This window comes from Podarcis bocagei (genome assembly GCF_964188305.1).
Source record: "Podarcis bocagei genome assembly, chromosome: 3".
NCBI classification, from domain to species: domain Eukaryota; kingdom Metazoa; phylum Chordata; class Lepidosauria; order Squamata; family Lacertidae; genus Podarcis; species Podarcis bocagei.
The window spans coordinates 53330917-53351605 of record NC_138127.1 but is presented as its reverse complement, the minus strand read 5'-3'; the positions used below and the strand labels follow the sequence as shown (position 1 = coordinate 53351605).

The following is a 20689-nucleotide window of genomic DNA, read 5'->3' as shown; positions in this document are numbered from 1 at the left end:
CAGCACCCCGAGTCAGCTCCCCCTCCCTCCCTCGTCGTCCCAGTAGACGCGCACGCACCTGCTTGCCTTCCCCTCCCTCACGCGCGCAGAGAAAACCCCCGCGCCTGTGGCTGAGGAGAAGCTCCGCGCGCTTTGCAGAAGCGAGGGGGGGGGGGAGAAGAGGCGGAGCTTTCTCGGCCGCGGCTGCTGCTAGGTGCAGCAGTGCGTGTGTATACGCCTGTCGCCGGGTTGGGATTGTTGCCCGCGGTAACCAGGGAGCCAGCAGCCCGAGGCGTCTGGCAGCTCCGGAGCCCTGGGATTCGGGAGAGAGGCAGCGGTTCGGGTGTCGTCCGCAGAGGGTGGCTCGCAGGGGCCGAGCAGGGAGCGCTGGCCAAGGGGGAGCAGCAGCAGCAGCAGCAGCAGCAGCTGCGAAGAGTCCCGGACGGGGAGCGTGAAGGAGGTACAAAACCCACAGCCGGCGTTGGCGGGCTCTCGCGTTCCTCGTCGCCGGGGATGCTTCTGCTTTCTGCGCTGTCATGTCCGTCGAGGAGGCAGGCTGGGGCAGGGCAGGTACAAGGGACAGCATTGCTGCCGCCTTGGGGATTGGGCAGCTGGAAGGGCGCTTTGAGATCTAGATCTCCGCATCATGCGACTCGCAGGCAATGAAGCCGGAGCCTAGGGCCAGCCAAAGCAAATTGGGGGGCAAAAATCGTTTTCTTGATTTGTGGGGTTCTCAGTTTTGTGGGCGACTGAGCCAGATCTAAAATCAAGTATTTATTATTACTAGGGCGGAAAAACAGCCCAAAACCTGATTATGGATATTTCTCCAAGAAAATACAATGTGGACTGCTGACTGGGGAGGGGTGGCAGGGTGGGCAATATTTGCAAGAAGTAAGCTGGATATGCCTGTCACACTGATAGTTTATATTCAGCTCATGTAACTGAAAGCAAAATAACTTTTGCCTTGGAAGTGATGACTCACTTTTTTTGGTGCCTGTTTACTCTTGCATTTTTTCTTTCTTTTTGAGAGCTGAAGAATAGTTTTGCTTCATATGTGCAAAAGAAGTGCAACCAATAACCCATGGCTACAGCTGGACTAATCTGCTATATGTACAACTTCAAGCAGAAACATTTAGCAGCCAGGTCATTTCACACTGAACATTCCGTTAGTCGGTAACATGCCAGCTCTGGAGATTCTGTTGGTGGATTAGCTCAGCCTAGGAGGTAGTCAGTTGCTCAGTGATTTACAGCTCTTTCTGGTCAAGGCACCTCATGAAACATTTTGTGGGTTGGTACTTTTTATCCGCTGGGCTGCTCTAACCTTGTAATTTGTTGTTGTGCTACTTACTGATTGTAACACTAGTAACCAGCTTTGCACACAAAGCAATTCATGCTAATGCCAAGGAATCAACAGCCTTCCTGTGTGTGCTTGTGTGACTATATTTTTCGTCCATATGGCCTCGGACACCTGCAGGGTGCTGAGATTCGTAGAATCATCAAGTCATAGAATTGTAGTGTTGGCAGGGACACCAAGGGTCAAACCCCAAGACTGCTGTCTGAGCAGAACTAAAAGCATTGTATTATGTTATTCATTCATTTGATTTATATACCATGCTTCATCAAAAGATCTCAGGGCAGTTCATAAAATGAAAACACAAGATAAAAGCATAAATAAATAGTCAAAACAATAACCTCCCCTCCCACAAACACTTTTAAAAAGCTGTGTGTGTGATACTAATCCTGGCCCAATTTGTAAATAATGAATTATGTGTTTTATTTCCAACAGAGGAACAGGTGTATTTTAGCATTTGATCCTAAAAAATAACTGCATAAATAAAAATTATAGTTTCTCCGTTGGGGGGGTTAAAAAACCATTTTAGAGGAAACAAATCTGTTCTGAACTTTGATCATGAATCAACAAGAGCTTTAATCAAGGTCACAATGCTTCATCTACTTCTTTGTGGGAAAATCCCTTTGAACACAGTGATTTACTTATGAGTAAACATGCATGACATTGAGGGGCAAGGCTGGAGTCATGGGCATATTTGCAGCTAGTCTGGTTGTTTACATGTTTAATTAGTGATAGTTTCACTGAAACCAGGGATCAGCTACTCAGTAGATGTGCAGCTACCACGCAGGATTGTGGCTTTACAAGGAAACAACTGTCATTGAACTTAAAGCATGTGCAGGATCAGGATGCTTAGCTTAATTCATAAATGGCATACTAGAAACTTAAAGGAAATGTATTTCACTATCAATGTTGCCTCTCCTTACTTTATGAGCTTTTATTTGTTATATACAATAGCTTCAATTTTGTAATAGTCTTGGGGCAGTCATTTTATGAAAGCAGATACATATTATCTTCAGGGATGCATGATACATTTTTTACCTAGCACACACTGTTTCGGATCAAAAGTGGAAGCATCTAACCTAGTTTTCTCCAGTTCTTAGAACTTACATTACATACTGTAGCTCCCCAATCCAGCATCAATAACTCTGTCTATGGTTGAGTATGCAATGGTATCTGCACACACTTGTGAGCACAGGGGCTGTTACTGAGTTGAAGGGTCAATGAATTGGAGAAGTAAACCTGTACTAACAGTATGACAGGTTAACTCTGACTCCCATCTCAAGTCATGTGGAAAAAAAATATGAACAATGCAGCTCTTTAGGAATGTTTTATGCTCGAGTCACTTTGGAATAATGGAGCAGAAGGGGATGTGACCACCTGAAATCACCTCATTGGTGGGAGGATTTATTCTACACAGGGCTTGATTGGTGCCATCTACCTCTAGAACCTTCACTGCAGCTTAACATATATTTTCTCCCAATGTCCCATCCACCCCCTTCAATGAGGTTTGAGATTCACTGAGCTAACCTCAAGTAGAATAGTATAAAGTAGTATGCAGAACTTGTTTTCTTCCTTCCTTTTCATTTGTGATGAGGCTGACTCTGATTCTCAACTTCCATAAACTTTTTTTTAATTTAGTGACTAACAATTCTACTGTTTGTTACTTATTATGAACAGGATGGACCTTAATCTTTGGACTGTCCAAGTATCATGTGATGTAGAAAGCTGTAGAGGGAGCATATGTTGTATTTCAAACAAAAAGTTTACTTAATGGCTTGTAAACAATAGGTTTAAAAATTATAATGTGTAGCTTGGCTTATTGAAGCTGAATTATAAATGTGAAAGACCAAAAGTTCCCCCCTCCCGTTCCATAAACAGACTTCCTGTTCGACTGGGCTCTGCTAACTTTCATGAAGACAGTGTGAATTACATCACTTGATGATATGGACACAAGTATCCAGGAAAAGAAAATATTTTCTTTCTGTTTTGAGAGGTAGGAAGGGAAATGTCACCATAATTCTGCAGTACATCTATACCTCAGGACACCCCTACCCTCAGTAGTACAAAGAAATGAAGTGTCACTTTATATTATCTTAATAGCACTGCAAGACCTGCCAGACTTAATGACTACAGTATATATTTGTGCCTTGATCATCTTTCAAATGCTACACTCCTTTCCAGAAGTAGGCTGCCAATGGCAGGAGTGCCTTATCTCTGCAGAACCATGCTAATTGAGAGTACATGCCATTGAATTTAATTGAGCTTACTTCTGAGTAAACATGTACAGGATCACACTGCACTTTCTTAGTCAGAGTTAAATCACACTGAACTGAATCTGATTTTCTGATGAATTATCATGGTTAGGATTGGGGAATAGGAGTACATCACACACACACACACACACACACACACACACACACACCCCTCATGCAATATCAGAGCTGTGTATAGCAATATAAAATCATCACGAAACATTAAAAGCACTATTGAACCTTCTGCAACTTTAAGCCCACGTGGAGAACCTGCTGCACTCCAGAAGTTGTTGGACTCTGACTCCTATAATCCCCATAGCCAACAACTTCTAGAGGGCCATAGGTCCCCTATTCCTGTTGTTAATGACCTGCTCAATTTTTTTGATTTCATTTCCATACAGCTAGTGCATAGCCTTCTCCCTCTCCTCCTTATGAAAGCTCATTCCCCAGTAAACTAATTACTCAGTCAGTTTGTCACAAGACTTTTTGTATTGCCATTATAACCAGATATTTCTGGTTATCAGAAATTTGTCTTAATGTTTTAGAGGCATGTTGAGAATGCAAGCAAGTTTCAGTATTGCATGACAGTAGGAAGTGAATCTTACATGGCATTTTTTGTATTTATATGTGGAAGTTGAAGCTGTTATCGTGACTAAAGGTATGTAATGTAAAGTATGCCCAAGGGAAAGCAATATAAGTTCTAATGCCCTGATTTTATAATTTGGCAGTCCCAGAATGAGTAGGTGTAAGGTCATCTCACAATGCAATGCCAATGTTTATGCTTATGTTGCTGATTTGACCTTAGAACTGGCTCTGGCCATGATTCCAGGTAAACACATCTGCACAGTGTGAGCAGTTCAACAGCATTTGTAGATGAAGCAATTGCACCAGTGATCTACTGTACAATGTGGCAGATCACATTGTAGATCGCTCATGGTGTTTTTTGGCTTTTTGGGATTTAAAAAAAGACTTGTACAACCCTAAGCTAGGCTTTCCTGTAGTAAGTGCTTACTGTATGGTATCCAAGTAGAGCTCAAATTTTAGAGAGTAAAGTAGATTATCTCAACCCCACTTGTCAGGCATAGAATTATGCCTTTAAGGTGTGGTGGTGCAAGCCCTTAATTGTCCTTCTGCAGTTAAAAGCAGATGAAGAGGAATGGGTTGCCTAGGATCACACATTGATATCATTAATTAGAAGCATTTGTATGGAAAACATGCCATGTTAGTCAGGAATCATTATCTTCTCACATTTGTCGTTATCATGTCATGCCAACCTCTCCTCCATCTCCTTGTGGTGTTTTGTAAGGAGGGCTCATAAATGAGTAGTAAAAGTGGTTGTGTGAGCTAGGGACATCTGTGTGAACACTCTACATGCAATAACAACAGCTTCCAGGATGATGACAGTACTTTAAAATGGAACTACATATAAAACATCAGTGACAACATTGACAACCACAAGTCACACATTCCACCTCCCTTCACCCTATAAATACAGGGTTGGCCCTGGATGAATACTTGATGTGAACAGGCCCTAAAAAACTTCAGTTTCCATACGATTGACCTTTTATGTTAAAAAAAGAAAGATGCAGCAATAACTTTATGGCAATTTGATTTTGAGTCATATGTCAGCTTTTTGGGAGGAAAGTAACTGAAATTGGATTCTTAGGGGCACAATTAATTATTTCTTAATGAAGGTACAAAAAGCAAGTTTTAAAAGGCACACATGGTGCAATATGAATGACACGTAAGTGTTTGATGAGATTGCAATAAATTTGAAAGAAGGGAACCCCAGTTATGTATTTTTTTTCAGGGAACCTCAGCCATTTGACTACTCATACTTCATTCACAGCTGTCCATCTTGCATGTATATTTTTCAGTGTAAAAACAACTATCATTTGAATCATACCAACAGGTGTGTTGTTGCTGGTTTTAAAAAAAGACAAGAATGCAGTCTTATTATTCTGTGGTAATTCTGCTGAATGTCTAAGATTGCTGAAGTGGGCATACTGTTGATGTTGTCTCCTCTTCTGTTAATGCTCTTTTTCTGCCCATCTGTTGCAGCTTAATTTCCCTTTGTTTAGACAAGTCTAGTTTTCCACCCTACACAAAGAAGTGTAACATTTACCACAAATACAATATAGCTTGGAGTCTCACTTTACATTTAGAAAGATAATTAATTGGCTATCTGTTGCTTAAAGTCTTACCACACTTGGGTAATAAAGCTATAAAAAATGGTATTCAACAGTTTGTGTAAACAAGCTATTCTAATGTAAACAAAATAAGTGGTAGATGTGAATTTTAATTTATATTCCAAATCTGTAGAGTGTTTCCTAATACTGGTTCTAATATATTGTCTCCATATAACTTGAAATAACTAATACATGGAATCCCTTTGACACTGAGAGTTTAAAGAAATAATAATTTTGCATGTATTAAAATAAAACCAATTTAATTCATATTTTAATCAGATAATGAAAGTTACATTTACGTATTTCAACAATTAATATACTACTTAACTCTTATATATTAGGATATAGCTTGCATAAATGCAGCATACCATTCTAATATCCCATATTTATCAAATAATGTCAGTATTGTCATCTTTGCATCTTGTCATCCAATGATCTGGTTTTAGACCATTTTATTGATACATAAAATGCATATCAAGCATGCACTAACCGATAAAAGCTCTAGTCCTTAAGGTGTTGCAATAATTATTGTAATGGTTGTTGCGACAGAGTCACATACAGGTAGCTGTCCCTTTGAAATGTTGCTTGTACACATGATCCTAGTCAGGGTATATGTTCTACAGGTGTATCCATCCTTCCGGTCTAGAAAATAGTGTAAAGTCACGTTTTATACTTGCAGAGCTCTATACACTGCCTGAATGGAAGACCACCAGTCGGATATCAGAGGCAGTAAAGTTTTTGAATACCAGTTGATGGAAAGTGCAGAAGCGGAGAGGACTCTTGTTCTCTGGTCCTGCTTTTTGGCTTCCCACAAGCATCTGGCTGAATGCTGTGAGAACAGGATGCTGGGCTAGACGGTCATTGGCCTGATCCAGCAGGCCCTTCTTATGCTCAGATGTTTTTTAATGAACCATATATAAGGCATGCTGAGCTTGTTTGGAAAAAGAGCAAAGAGTGGGTAGATGTGAATGAATGCATAGCTCCCTGATAGTGAGAAGCATTCCTGTTTTCATGACATTTCCCTTTTATCACAGGCTTCCTCTTCCACATATTCCTTTTCTAATGGCTTTGTCTGTTTTGTCTATAGCCTGCCTGGTGGCCTCCACTTACAACAAAGCACTTCCAGACTCTTTCAGCGAAGCGAAACTGCCATTCCTTGGGGATGGATGACTGTTAAATGTACCTTATTTCAGAACATTCTGGTTCAATAGACTAAATGTATTTATATCTATAAGCATCCCAACAGTCATTATAATTTCTGCTAACCTACACTTCATAAAAGGAAGTGCACACTGCACACAGAGTAGTAGTCTTCAATAAAATACCACTTCATCTCATCCATCTTGGGCCACATTTAGAAAATCATAAATATGCACAAGTCAATTGCCTCTGCATGCAGCCCCTTGGTGAAACTTACGTTTAAACCAGGAAGTCTCTAATTAACCATAGTTTCTGTCTTGTCTGAATTGGGAAACTATGGTTGCCACCTTCAGAACAAGCCAAGATATATATCCTGGCTTCTTCTAAAGCTGATAACCATAGAACCAAAAGACTCATGTGTATCTTGATTTAATAAGCTGAGATACGATCATCTGAACTGGGCCATCTGAACTGGGCCATTGCATCTTTCATTTCATTTCTCCTTCCACCAGGGATGCCATACAAGAGCCATTTTGTTGTGCATCAGTTTGCCACAGATAGGTGAAACATTTGCTGCTCAGAGCTTGCATGCCTATTGAGACAAACCAAATGACAGAAAGGACCCCAGTGTGACAAGAAAAAGAAGTTTAAGGGAGCAGAAAACTGGATTATTGTATCAAACCTTGACTACATATAGTGTGTGCTGTGTATCTGAATATGAAAAGGCAATTTTTTCCCCCCAGGGAAACTGTTTGTAATCCGGCCATAGGGCAGGACCTTTGAATTTTAAGGTTCATTTCATAACAACTCCCTTATAAGTGAGAGGGAACACTAAACAAATTTTCTCCTTTTTAAAGGATGGATAAATAAATATACCACAATAAGAGGTGCTCCTGTTATAGCAACAGTATAAACAGCTCTATGCTAAGCTTGTTAAATGTATTTTGAATCCCATGATACCTAGCGTTCATGGTTGATAATCTATGCTATTATAAATGACTGGCTTGATTCACTTACAGTCTTTAATCAATGCTGCTGGTGTGTGTGTGTGTGTGTATGTGTGTACTTCCTGGTTTTTAAATAAATGCTGTGCTGTTAGAGGACAGAAATGTTTCATATTGCATAATATTACAGAACACATAAAATTTGCCGCACTGAAAAGTAAGATGATATTAAGAGAGTACCGGTAAATAATTCCTGTGCCTTCAGGCATAAATGATTGCTGGTGGAACTCAAGGAAAATACTTCTGGCATTATCCTACTACTAGTACACTGTCCTACTACACCACAATATTTTCCCACATGTTCAGTTACAACTGCACTGTTGCTGCAAAAAACAGCTTTGTGTGCAAGTCATAGGTAAAACAGAATAAACTGCTGAATATAAGTACAGTGCAAAAATCTGGTGAGGAAACGAAGAAGTCTTGGAAGTGGCACAAACAATTAATAAAGCCATGTAATTTGAAGACAAGCCTTTTCCCTAAACAGGGCTGCCTTCAGATGTCAGATAGTTGTTTATTTCCTTGACATCTGATGGGAGGGCATTACATAGGGCGGGTGCCACCACTGAGAAGGCCCTCTGCCTGGTTCCCTGTAATCTCAGTTCTTGCAGTGAGGGAACCACCAAAGTCCCTGGGTGCTGGACCTCAGTGAACAATGGGGGTGGAGACACTCCTTCAGGTACACTGGGCCAAGGCCATTTAGGGCTTTAAAGGTCAGCACCAACACTTTGAATTGTGCTTGGAAACGTACTGGGAGCCAATGTAGGTCTTTCAGGACCAGTGTTATATGGTCTTGGTGGCCACTCCCAGTCACCAGTCTAGCTGCCACATTCTGGATTAGTTGCAGTTTCTGGGTCACCTTCAAAGGTAGCCCCACGTAGAGCGCATTGCAGTAGTCCAAGCGGGGAAATACAGTGGTACCTCAGTTTAAGAACAGCCCTGTTTACGAACTATTTGGTATACGAACTCTGCAAAACCGGAAGTGTTCCAGTTAGCGAATTTTACCTCGGTCTACGAATGGAAGCCGAATGGTGGAAGGGTACCAGTGGCAGGAGGCCTCATTAGGGAAAGCGCACCTTGGTTTAAGAACAGCTTTGGTTTAAGAACAGACTTCCGGAACGGATTAAGTTCGTAAACCAAGGTACCACTAACTAGAGCATGCACAACTCTGGCTAGACAATCTGTGGGCAAAACGCATCTAGAACAATGTTTCAAATGCTGCTTTGCTGCCTATAATAAGCTAACTTAGCTATCTCTTCCCATACTTGCTCCTCTCAGTCCCACCTATCCTTTTTACTTACTGAGGCCTTTTGTGAGATAGGCTTCTATACTACTTTCTTCCACCATCAGCAGGTAGTTATTTGTTTTTATACACTCCAGCTAGTCCTTCTTTCTGTCTTGGCTGTGAGAAGAGGTAGCATTGTGAGTAAATACTGTGCACCCACAATGGTTGCATTTAAGTGCTTAACTACAGAGAGTGTAGTGTTGTGTTCTGAAACCATCTGAAACCATACTCACTACTTTCTAAGGAAACTGTCCATTAACTAGGTTGAAAGATATGTGTATAGATATATACCACAATCCTGAAGATGCACATTGTTACTGTACACAAAAGGCTTGTGCCAACCAGCATAATTATTGTGGAATAATCACTGTGTGTTGCCATCTCCAACACAGTTATAAATGGTTAATTCAGCATGTCAGGAATGTAGATTTCTACAAAGCTGAATCCATGGTAGATGAAATGCCCATAAGATGGTCTGCATGAACTCATGTTTTCCCCATTCCTTCTTTGCCACCTAAGCCATTTCCCAGCCACATAGTCTTGTCTTTTATGTGGCAATGCTGCTGTACTGAAGGTTGAAGGGGAAACCAGCAGCAGCCCACAATTTTTAGTGTTCCTCTGGTGCAGCAGCCCTTGTGCTACTTTTCCAATGCAGTGGCTCATAGAATTAGGTCATTAGTCACCTGGGACAGCTAAGGCACCCAGATTTTTGAATGTATTAGCTAGTGACAGTATAGTGAAGTATTTTTATACCAAGACTATGTTCTCTGAAGCCCACTCTTGCATTTTTCTGTCTTTTCAGACTTCAGGTCTCCTGAAAGAGAGCATTCCTAAAGCACCGCCATTTCTGAGAGCTGCACTTGTATTGACTGAAGAGCTGCAGTGACTTAGTAAGGCATGCCGTGCTACAACTCATGATGTTTTGCAAAAAGAAGTAATCAAAATCTTACATCTTAAAGTGGAAAAACAGCAGACTTTTTGCTACACAGTAACAATGGCCACCTCAAGACTAGTAGCAAGAACACCTCGTGATATTGCTGGTGTGATGCAGAGACTCCAAGGTAAGCAATTTGACAGAGAACAGCTGAGCTTTGCTATATTAACTTCTTCAGATGTTACGGAAGTCTAGTGGAACACAGTGCCTGTGTGTTAGGCTCTTGAAAGCATAAGGCAACACCACGGGGAAATTTTGGACAAGTCCTGTTGAGATGTATGGGATATGTTCTGTTGGATTGATTTATGTCCAGAACAAATTACTTTTATTGCCACTTCCTAACAATAAAATGCTTATGATAACGTTTCTGCTCCTGTATAGCTAAAGGTATTTAAAAGCATATGAAAATGTATACAGTGGTCTATTGACCGAGACACTGCTCTCTAATCAGCCACTCCATGCACCTCTTGTGAAACTACCCTTTACTCATTAATTTGCTCATGTACAAGTGGCAATAGCCATCTTTGTATACAGATGGAAAGTAACACTGGGGGGGGGGGACTGAGATAACTTGGCTCATTTCAGTATGGGCAAAGGCTTTGTTTTGGGCTGAAGTAGCCTTGGTTACTCTAATGGATGACCTTAGCTATTTTTGCTGACCTCATGGTGGCTTTTGATACCATCTGACATGGTACCTTATTGGACTGACTGTGGGTTGGGGGTTGGACGCATTGTATTGTGGTGGCTCTGCTGCTTTCTGTAGAACTGGTTTCAGAATGTGGCATTTGGGGACTGTGGCTTGGCCCCGTGGTGGTTCTGCTGTGGAGTCCCACAGGGTTTCATCCTGTCTTCTCTGGTTGCTTTATGTCTGTATGAAGTTGCTGGGAGAAGCCATCAGGGGATTTGGTGTGTGGTGTTATCAATATGCAGACAACACCAATGTCTGTTTCTCCTTGTCATCTGTATCTGGAGAAGCTGTGCAGGCCCTGGACCAATGTCTGAACATGATGGAATAGATGAGAACCAATAGAATGAAGCTGAATACCAGCAAGATGCTGATCATGTGGGTTGGTGGTTTCCAGATACTGGAATTAGGTACATGACTTGCTCTGAAAAAACAGGTTTGTAGTCTAGGGATACTCCTTGATCTAGGATTGTATTGTTCCTGGAGCACAAATAGCTTTAGCGGCAAGTAGTGCCTCTCTCAAGCTTCAGCTGGTTCACCAACTCTGGCTGCTCCTGGATAGGGACATCTTGGCCACTGTGACCCATACACTGATAACCTTCCATGTTTAATACCATAATGTATGTGGAGGATTGTTCAGAAGCTGTTGCTAGTGAAAAATGTAGCAGCTAGATAGCTGAGTACTTCAGCTCCTCAGAATTATCTTACACCAATACTGAGAGGATTGTACAGACTGCCAATTTTCCAGATTCAAGGTACTAATAATAACTTATAAAATTGTAAAAAAATGTGGGAACTTATATATTTGAAGCGTCATCTCCCTCTGTGTCCATCTACCTTTGTGTTAAAAGCAGCAGCTAAAGAAATATGGCATGTGGCAACTAAGAAATGGGCCCTGTGGGGGAATACAAATTATGGAACGCTCTTTCCCTTGAAGTATGATTGGCAGTAAGGCTGAGTTTCTGGTGCCAACTTCAGATGACTTATTCCAGCAGGGCTTTATGGGGGGGGGGTGTTGATGTTGTTTTTGCTACTGGTTTCACTGTGGTTTTATCTGCTCCTTTTCATCTGCTTATTTGACTACTGTAGTTGGGACTCGTTTCATTTTAATTTACAGTATTTAATCTGCCCCACCCTGGGATCACTCTCTAAAAAAGAATCCATTAAAATATTTTTGGTAAATAAAATAGATTGTACATACTGTATGCTAATTAGTTCATAGAAGAGGAAAGGTGACTGTTTTATTCATGAAGAAAAGAGCTATCATTTTTTACAGCAGCATGATGTGCTTAATTGAGATGTCTTCTATTGTTTGCTATCTTGCTGCTCATAGTTGTAGTTATTTTAATTATGCAATTGTGTAATTTTAGTGTTTGGCTTTATTGTCTTTTGTATTACTGTTTGGTAATACAAAATACTGTTTGCTTTGTTTTTAAAGCAAAAAATAGAATATAAATGTTAGATGATTTAAAGTAAAAAAGTAAATGAAAACCATAGCAAAAAAACCACAAAATCTTATTCCATCTGAAACCACATTGACCACCGCCACAACATCTGCTGCCTGGCCATTCACAGTGGCAGCAGTGGAAAATGATGGTGAAGCAGGCAGAACAAACTGATTGGGCCCAATGCCCAATGCTCAGACTCACCTCACTTTCAAGAGTGCCCCATTTCAGGGCTGTGCCAGGTTCTACTTGTGGGGATATACCTGTGGGAGATTTGCTGAGCTGGCAGAAGTAAGTGGAAGGACACCAACCCCCCTCCCAGCCTGCTTTAAAGCAGATTTGGATTGCAGTTGAATTCAACTAAACAAACAAAATCAGATTCCAGTCATTGGGACAGGGGGAGAATCTCATGTCTCTGGTTATAGGGTGGAACACATGGAAACTACTGTGATCAATTGCGTTAAGGCAGTTCCATCAGCACAAGGATTTGCACAGTGGAAGCTTCTCCCTCTCTGTTCCCTCCACATGCCCCCTAAATCTGTTCTGGGAGTTTCCCCAACCCTCTGGTACAGATTTGGGAAGGTGCCAGGCCATGTGGGCGGAAGAGAGGAGAGAAGTCCCATTGCAGAAGCTGAATATTTTTGTGTTGAGAGAACATATTAGTAGAATACTACCCAAAGCTAATGTAGGGTATAATAAATACAGATATTTCATCTAGCAATGGGCCCAAAGCTTGAAAAGCTAGCTCAAAACTGGCCAGTTGGCTACATTGGCTTAAGATCAGGCAATTAATATATGTGCATTTGTATCTAAGGCTCAGTTAAGAGCTTGCTTGTCATTGGAACAATACTGCATTCAGCTTGTCTTGCTTCCAGACCCACTATCACTTGGAGCTCTCCGTGGTACTAACCACTTCCCTGCTTTTATTATCTTAAACCTGACCTCTGCTTTTTTTCTCACCACATTTCTTGAACTTTCCCCTTGCTGGTCATCAGGTAACCTTTTACTGCACCTAACAGTATTTATCAGAACCTGAGTTGTGTTAGCTGAGTTGCCTTTCTGAATTTTTATGTGGGCCCTCAATATGGACTTATCAGTATTTTACGTCCCTGGAATTATGGCTCCATTGTGCCCCACTTGGATAGACCTCTAATCCCATCAGTAACTTTTACTTGAAACATTACATGAGTGCATTTTCAGTTTTCATCATTCTTTTGGAAATTTCTCAAACTGCTGATGACTCATTTATATAACTGATGATGCTTGAGAAGAAGGGAGGGTGGGGAAGGCAATAAACTGGCACATGGACATTTATGTTAGTGCACCCACAGTTTTCTAACCTGTTCGCTCATTTCCTTGCTCTAAAATAAAGAGGGTTTCCTTTGTATTGTCAGCATCTGGTTTCTGCTGCAAGATCAAACAGGAGTTAAATAAATATTTCACCTCTGCCGAGCTTGAGTACAGTTCTTTTTTTAGGCTGTGGTCCTGCATTATGGATGAGCAGACAATCTGCAGTGCAGACTCTTTCTGGCCTTTATGAATTAAGAGTTTCAGCTCTAGTAGATGTCAGACATAAGTGATGAGGGAATTATAAATATCCCTGTAGACTTGAAAATGCTATGTCAGGTCTGCACAACTTGTACCCTATCAGCCCAGACACAAGCCACTAATTATGTATCATGACCTGCAATTTTGCCATCCCTGGCAGGACTCTGGATAAAACAGATCTGCCCAACCTACATGGTTGTTTTAACATGCCCATTCTACTGTTATAATCATATCTGCTTAAATTCGCAAAGTAAATTCAGTTATCTGTACTATTAACTCCTGCTGGTTTCACAGCAAAAAAAGATGCTGTCTGTAGATTTGGTACTCTGCTCCATTCATGGTATAGGTCATCTACCAAGACAACCAAAAATGTTTGTTCCCATCTTCAGCTGGTGCAGAATTCAGCGGCCAGGTTGTTCACTGGGGCAAGGCAGTTTGAGCATATTATGCTGATCCTGGCCCAACTGCACTGGCTGCCAATTAGTTTCAGAGCACAATTCAAAGTACTAGTTTTTACCCATAAAGCCTTAAATGGCTCATGACTGCAATACATCAAGGGTCACTTCTCTCCAGACGAACCTACCCAGACCCTGTGAGCATCATCTGAGACCCTTCTTCATGTGCCTCCTTCAGAAAAGGTCTAGAGAGTGGGAAGACGAGAACGGGCCTTTTCTGCAGTGGCTTCCATTTGTGGAAAGCTCTCCCTAGAGAAGTTGGCCTAGAATTAAATAGTTGATAGGCTCCTTAAGATTATCTTGTCCACTCCTTTGCACAAGGCAAAACCTATCAATCTCAAAAATTTGAAAAGCATCTTGGGGAAGTAGACATAGGTCATCCTATTCAATGTTCACCATAGCCTAGTAATGGGAAGCTATGGGCTGAGTGTGCAGTTCTTTAAGAATATAGGTCATGCCTACTTTGTCCCTGAAGCAGCCACCAGCTCAAGAATCACATGGCTCAACATCACATGATCTAAGTTTTCATATTCATTTCAGAACAATAATTGTTTTCCACGTAATTCCAAAACAGAATGGGTGACTGTCTCAAGTGCCATATAGAGAATTCTCAACAGAACAGAAAGGTAATGGAGAAGAGGTACAAATGGTGGCAGGCTCTTATGTGTACTTTGTCTGATAGAGAAAATATTTGTGCATAAAGACTTAGATGGATTTTGGGGCAACCCAATAGTTTCCATCATTATGACTCCTTCCAGATGTTCTACATCTAGGTTAGGGAAGAATGTACTAAATAAACAACTATATCAGCATTCTTTTTTCTGTTATCAATTTTTCCACCACACACCTGCACCTTGAGAAACAATGAAGCCAAACCTGAGTTATAGGAATCATAGCAAAGTAGACAGATTGAGATCATTCATCCCCTAAGAGCAGTTCTTATCTGGGCAGCTAAAGAATACATGATTGTCCCTGCTTGGGCACTGTGAGCCCATTGTTTCAAATAAAGCATTTCAAATCTAAATTTAAGATACTTTTAAGCATGGCCCACTTCCCAAAGAAGTGAAAACTCCAGGGTGTGTGTATAACTAGGGTCTATTTTCTTTGGAATCAGATCACAGGAGGCTTACTGGTGTTTTGTTACACACACATACACACACACTTATACAGGTGGAGCATAGGTGAAGATGCTGGTTAAGTCAAATAGATGTCCCAAATTCATTCTCCCCATCAGATATTTAAGGGAACCACTTGCAGCACAGATCCTTACAGTGAGCAACTTGGCCTTCTGTGTCCTTGTATTAGTTTCAACTCAGTTTGTCTCTCTACTCCAATTACTCAAACTTCTCTCTTAGCACATTCTACAGCTGGGAGGAGGAAGGGGGTACAGTCAGTTCTCTTCCCAAAAGTCTCTTCTTTCAGAAGACTCCAGCTAGAGGGCATAGCAAGGTAAGATGCTAGGTGGGTCTGCTAAACCACTAAGACAATCTCTGACAGTCCTGCTAGTCATTCTGGTTTGGCTGGTTTCACAGACCCTACCATTAGACTCCACAAGTATCACAGGCAGGTGTGGTTGGTGAGAGAGGCATAATGCCACACTCCTGGCAGCAGAGATGCTGTTGGTTATTGAGTGAAGAAGTGGAGGGACAAGGCAGCAGGGAGAGCCTTGTGGTGCAGCTGCATTGGTGGGGACACCAAATTGGCTCCACCAATGCATCCACACAGTGCCAGCTTCCCTGCTGTTTTCCCCCTCTTCCTCCTGGGAAGCAGTAGTGGCTCTGTTGCTTGAAGGCCAGGCGCATAGCAGCACCTCTCATCACCAAATGTTCCTGATCACAGTCTTAGAAGGGATGTTGCAGTCATCTAGTTCAACCACCAATCTCATAACAACGTGAAACAATACTTTGTTTCATTTTTTGAGTTTTGAAGAAATAGGCCAGGTTTTTCTTTTTTCAATATCTGCTAGCAGTGCTTAGTACTTCCCACATTTCAGTTTGCTTTTAGCTCTGACACACAAGTTTTTAAAAATGTATTATTTATTTAAAATAAAAAGAATTATTGGACGAAAGAAGGAGAAGGGGGGAACTTACAAGATTGTTATGCTTATCATAATAATAATAATAATAATAATAATAATAATAATAATAATAATAATAATAATAATTTATTATTTATACCCCGCCCATCTGGCTGGGCTTCCCCAGCCACTCTGGGCGGCTTCCAAAAGAATATTAAAATACTATAATACATCAAACATTAAAAGCTTCCCGAAGCTTCTTAAACTTATCCTAAACAGTAATATATAAAAAAATAGTCCAGTGTCACCTTAGAGACCAACTAAGGTTGTTCTAGGTATAAGCTTTCATGTGCATGCACACTTCTTCAGACACTGAAGAAGTGTGCATGCACACGAAAGCTTATACCTAGAACAAACTTAGTTGGTCTCTAAGGTACTACTGGACTATTTTTTATTTTTTTATTTCCACTATGTCAGACCAACACGGCTACCTACCTTATCCTAAACAGTGATACAAGTGTTAAAAAACTATGACCAAGTTGAATCCAGCTTGGATTTGCTCTTCTGCATGGAGGTGAGAAAAAAGCCATTGTCATGCATTATCTAAACATAGAGCAAACAGATGTCATATGTGTATCATTCCACCCCACATGCATTCACATTGTGGTTATTGCCAAGTAGGGGAGAAATTGCATGTTTTGTAATATGTAATAATTTTTTTTTTTTTTGCATTTTTACTTTGGTACTTCTACCACTTATGCTCATCCACATTTGTACTTATAGTTCTGATTTACAGAGAGCTGGACCTATCAATCTTGACTGAGTGCTGCAAAGGTTAGAAGTGCTACTAAAATATAGTAAGAGAGAGAAGTATTTGCATATCTTACAATAATAAATAATAGCTAGCTCATACTGTGTACAAAACTTTCCATTTTCAAAGTGTTTGTTTTGAAAATTGAAAGTTCTGTATAAACTTTTGTAAAATGTGGGTAGGAAATCAAATACTTCAAATACTTCAAATTACAAAAAGTTCTAACAAAAGCATACTAGAAAAAATTGATTTGCTACATATTTCTGTGAAGTATTCCTTCTCTCGAAGAAGATTTTTGTTGTAGTTGCCTTAAGCATGTACAGTATGTGCTTTCTTTAATAAATGTCATCTATACCTATTGCCTGGGCAAATTAACCAACAGCAATATTTGAAATAAGATCATTAGACAGCTAAGAGGCAAAGCTGATCTGAGCCAAAGCAACCAATAAATGAAAAACTAAATATGCACTACTGAGTCCATGGAAGTTGGCAGCTGAATTCTAATATGTGCATATACATTTTGAACCTTGATTTGCATGTTTCCTCTTTAAAAATCCAGGCCAACGTACATGGGCTTATCTCTTATTTATCCTCTCAACAATTCTTTGTGGCAGATTATATTGAAAGGCAGTTATTTGCACCAAGCCACTAAAAAAACTTCATGGCTGAATAGATTTCAACTCACCCCTGTGTGTGTGGTGTTTGGGTGGTCCACATACAACTCCATCACTCTTAGCCTTTAAAGCTTACCTTGACTAAGATATTGACAGACAGGGAAGTGATGTATCTGATGAGATCAGGGGTTGGCACTAAACTTCCATATAAAAAAAGATCATGGAGTAAATTTTAAGATGGAAGTCAATTGTGGGATCTCTACCTTAACCATGTTACTTAAAAAAACCCACAGTTGATCTTATTTAGAAGTTGCACACAGTAGAATCTGAGATCCATAAAGATGACACAATGAAAAGCAGAACGGAACTCAGAAAACTGGGCTGTAATTGAATAAAGAGCATTGGAAGTAACACATGTAAGTGTAACCTGTTATTCAGGAAAGAGTTGAAAAGGAGCAAATATGAATCATTTCTCACTGAGTAATTGAAAATGACTCTTGGAATGGAATTCTAAGACAAATCAAGATGGATAGACCATCACAAACCTCACAAAAGTAAACCAGAATAGCATAACAGTGAAATTTCTGTACTTGGAGAACAAAGAAGAGATTTTAAGGAATAATATTAGGAGACTTGTATGAAGGCGGGAAGGTTTTCTGTGCGTCAAGATTTTATCTTAAGAAGCTGCTTATAGAATCCGCAGGAGGTTGTACTTTTAAAATATTGTCATGAAGGAGGATCAGACACATATAGAAAGAAAAATTTCTGATGTTAATTAAAATGGGACTCGGAATCAGAGCAAATTATGATGGGATTAATAAGAATGAAGAAACTCCTGTTGCTACAAAAGAAGCACGTAATTGACTACAAGTCGCAAGTAGCATGATCTAAATCTGGGCAAACAAAAACCATATCAGCCACAAGCTTTATTCAGATTTAATATCCAAACCATAACCTGGCCATTGTGAATGAGTTCTGTACATGTGTGCTCCACACATTGTTCTCTCTTTACCTCCTATTACCATATACTTTGATTACTTCACCTTATTCCTGATTTGCTAAATCTTGGTTGGCCTTCATACCAGAAATGTTTTTGCAACCATATTTTTATTGATTCCAGTGTCATGGCAAACTGATTTGTTCGAAGCAGGAAGTCAGGATGGAAATTAGAACATCACCCTTTCCTCCTCTTACAAAAACTATTTTTGTTATTTTATATTAATGAATATTTGAATTTCTCCTACAAATTGATGGGTTTAGTCTACAACAGTCACAGCTTTGTAAGACAGTGGTGGGAAACATTTCTAATTGTCAGCTTTTAAACATATGCAGCAGCAACCTGCTATATATTTTGAACTTTTCTCTAAAATTCTGTTGAACGCTGTACAGTATCTAAATTATTAGCTAACAACTTAAATTTAAAAATGCATACAATTTGCTAGAGAACCTGCATTATATTACTTGAGCGAAAGAGTGGCTAATTCTGATGTCACACTGTGTAAATCAAGAATGCCATACCTTTGGAACTGTAAGACATACAAGACCAGAGAAAAAAGGCAGTTGGAAACCCATGCAAAGTAAGAGGTTTATACTGCCAAAATCATTTCATCACAGAGTTTCCTTGGGGTTGATTTCACACCATGAGTAACTTGTGGCAAAGGCGTACGCTATAAAATGAACAGTAAGTTGTCAGAGCGGAAAGGTATTCTCAGAAGACTATGAAAATAATTGTTATAATAATCTCATTGCCAGGTGCTTCGAAGTTTCCCAGCAGAACTCCCATGTTTAAAAATGGATCTAGAGTAGAGGTACAGAAGCTCTCCAAAGCTCTGCTTGCATTACATCAGAAAGAATTCTCTGAAATTGAAAACACTTGTACTTTTCCAAGGCAATAACCCAGAGGGGCTTGGAAAAATTCCCCCACCAACCTCCACCATCCCCAGACACTCCTCTTGCCAACTCCAAATCACACCCTTTCTTCCTTTCACTTATTTGTGAGCAGCAGTGGAAGCAGCAAAACTGATGTGAAGGGAGAGGAGACAAGGTCTTTGTGGCTCTACCACACCAGGGGATCATGGGAGAAGTACTTCTCATGAGGGCTGCTGAAGAGAGCATCACAGTGCATTGTAGAGCAATAGATTAAGAAGGGAAGAGATAATCTGCTTCCTCCTTCTGTCCTACATGCCTCTTCTGTTGCTCCCACTGCTGCCATTTATTAGATAAGTTAGGGGAAATGAAGTATGTGAGGAGGCTGGCAATTCAGGGCATTTTGGAACAGCAAGGGTGGGCAAGGGGGAAGCTGGAAATTCTTCTCCAACTCATATTTTGATCCAATTTGAAAATGGCTTCTAAGAGGTGCTTTAGTTCATAATTGAGTTTGGCTCAGAATGACTTTGCTGGCATCTCTAATTTAGAAGATGGATCCAAAGCTATAAACCACATGAACAATGCTTTCCCCCGTTAGAATACCTACTTCCACTCCTATTTTCTAGATAAGCAGCACAAGGTTTATGGGATGGGGAATGTTAGTAGCAATGAGACTCTTGATGCTTCAACCAACATTTTGGGAACATCAGCAAACATTGGACATCTCTCCAATGTTGGACCTGGAGTCATAAACATAGCTGCTGCTGTGTTAAGAAGTTTTCAATGCTAATTACACTTTATAGAGAAGGCAGAGCAATCTAAACTGTAGGAAGCCAGCATCATTTATACTGGGGTAACTTACCCCTATTCTAAACTCCATTCAGGAGTGGGTTACTGCCAGCTGAACCAGCCCAAGCCTGGCAGAGCAAGAATAAGACTTTAAAATTGAGTTTGACTTATATCACCCATTTTACCAACATATGCTGGGTTACTAGATCATATGACAGAGTTTGGAATAGGGGCCCACTTCTTCTTGAGGAGTTACCTCAGCCTTGGCTCACCCCAGTGGATCTTGGGTTTGGAATGCACCCTTAGTTTCCTTTCACTGAATAAACTT

At 40.5% G+C, this 20689-nt stretch overlaps 1 protein-coding gene across 15 annotated transcripts in view; it reads left to right on the top strand.

The window, feature by feature from the left end:
- The first annotated feature begins 194 nt into the window (after positions 1-194).
- Positions 195-20689, top strand: part of SYNE1 (spectrin repeat containing nuclear envelope protein 1) — a 285408-nt gene continuing 264913 nt past the window's right edge. For 7 of the 15 annotated variants that reach the window (XM_081187166.1, XM_081187171.1, XM_081187169.1 and 4 more), the window contains exons 1-2: positions 196-439; positions 10000-10258. In XM_081187166.1, coding sequence (XP_081043292.1) covers positions 10192-10258 — 67 coding nt within the window. In that variant the 5' untranslated portion in view covers positions 196-439; positions 10000-10191. Of the gene's footprint in view, positions 440-9999; positions 10259-20689 lie in introns of all 15 variants that reach the window. The other 8 variants (XM_081187175.1, XM_081187167.1, XM_081187170.1 and 5 more) reach the window with 3 other exon arrangements.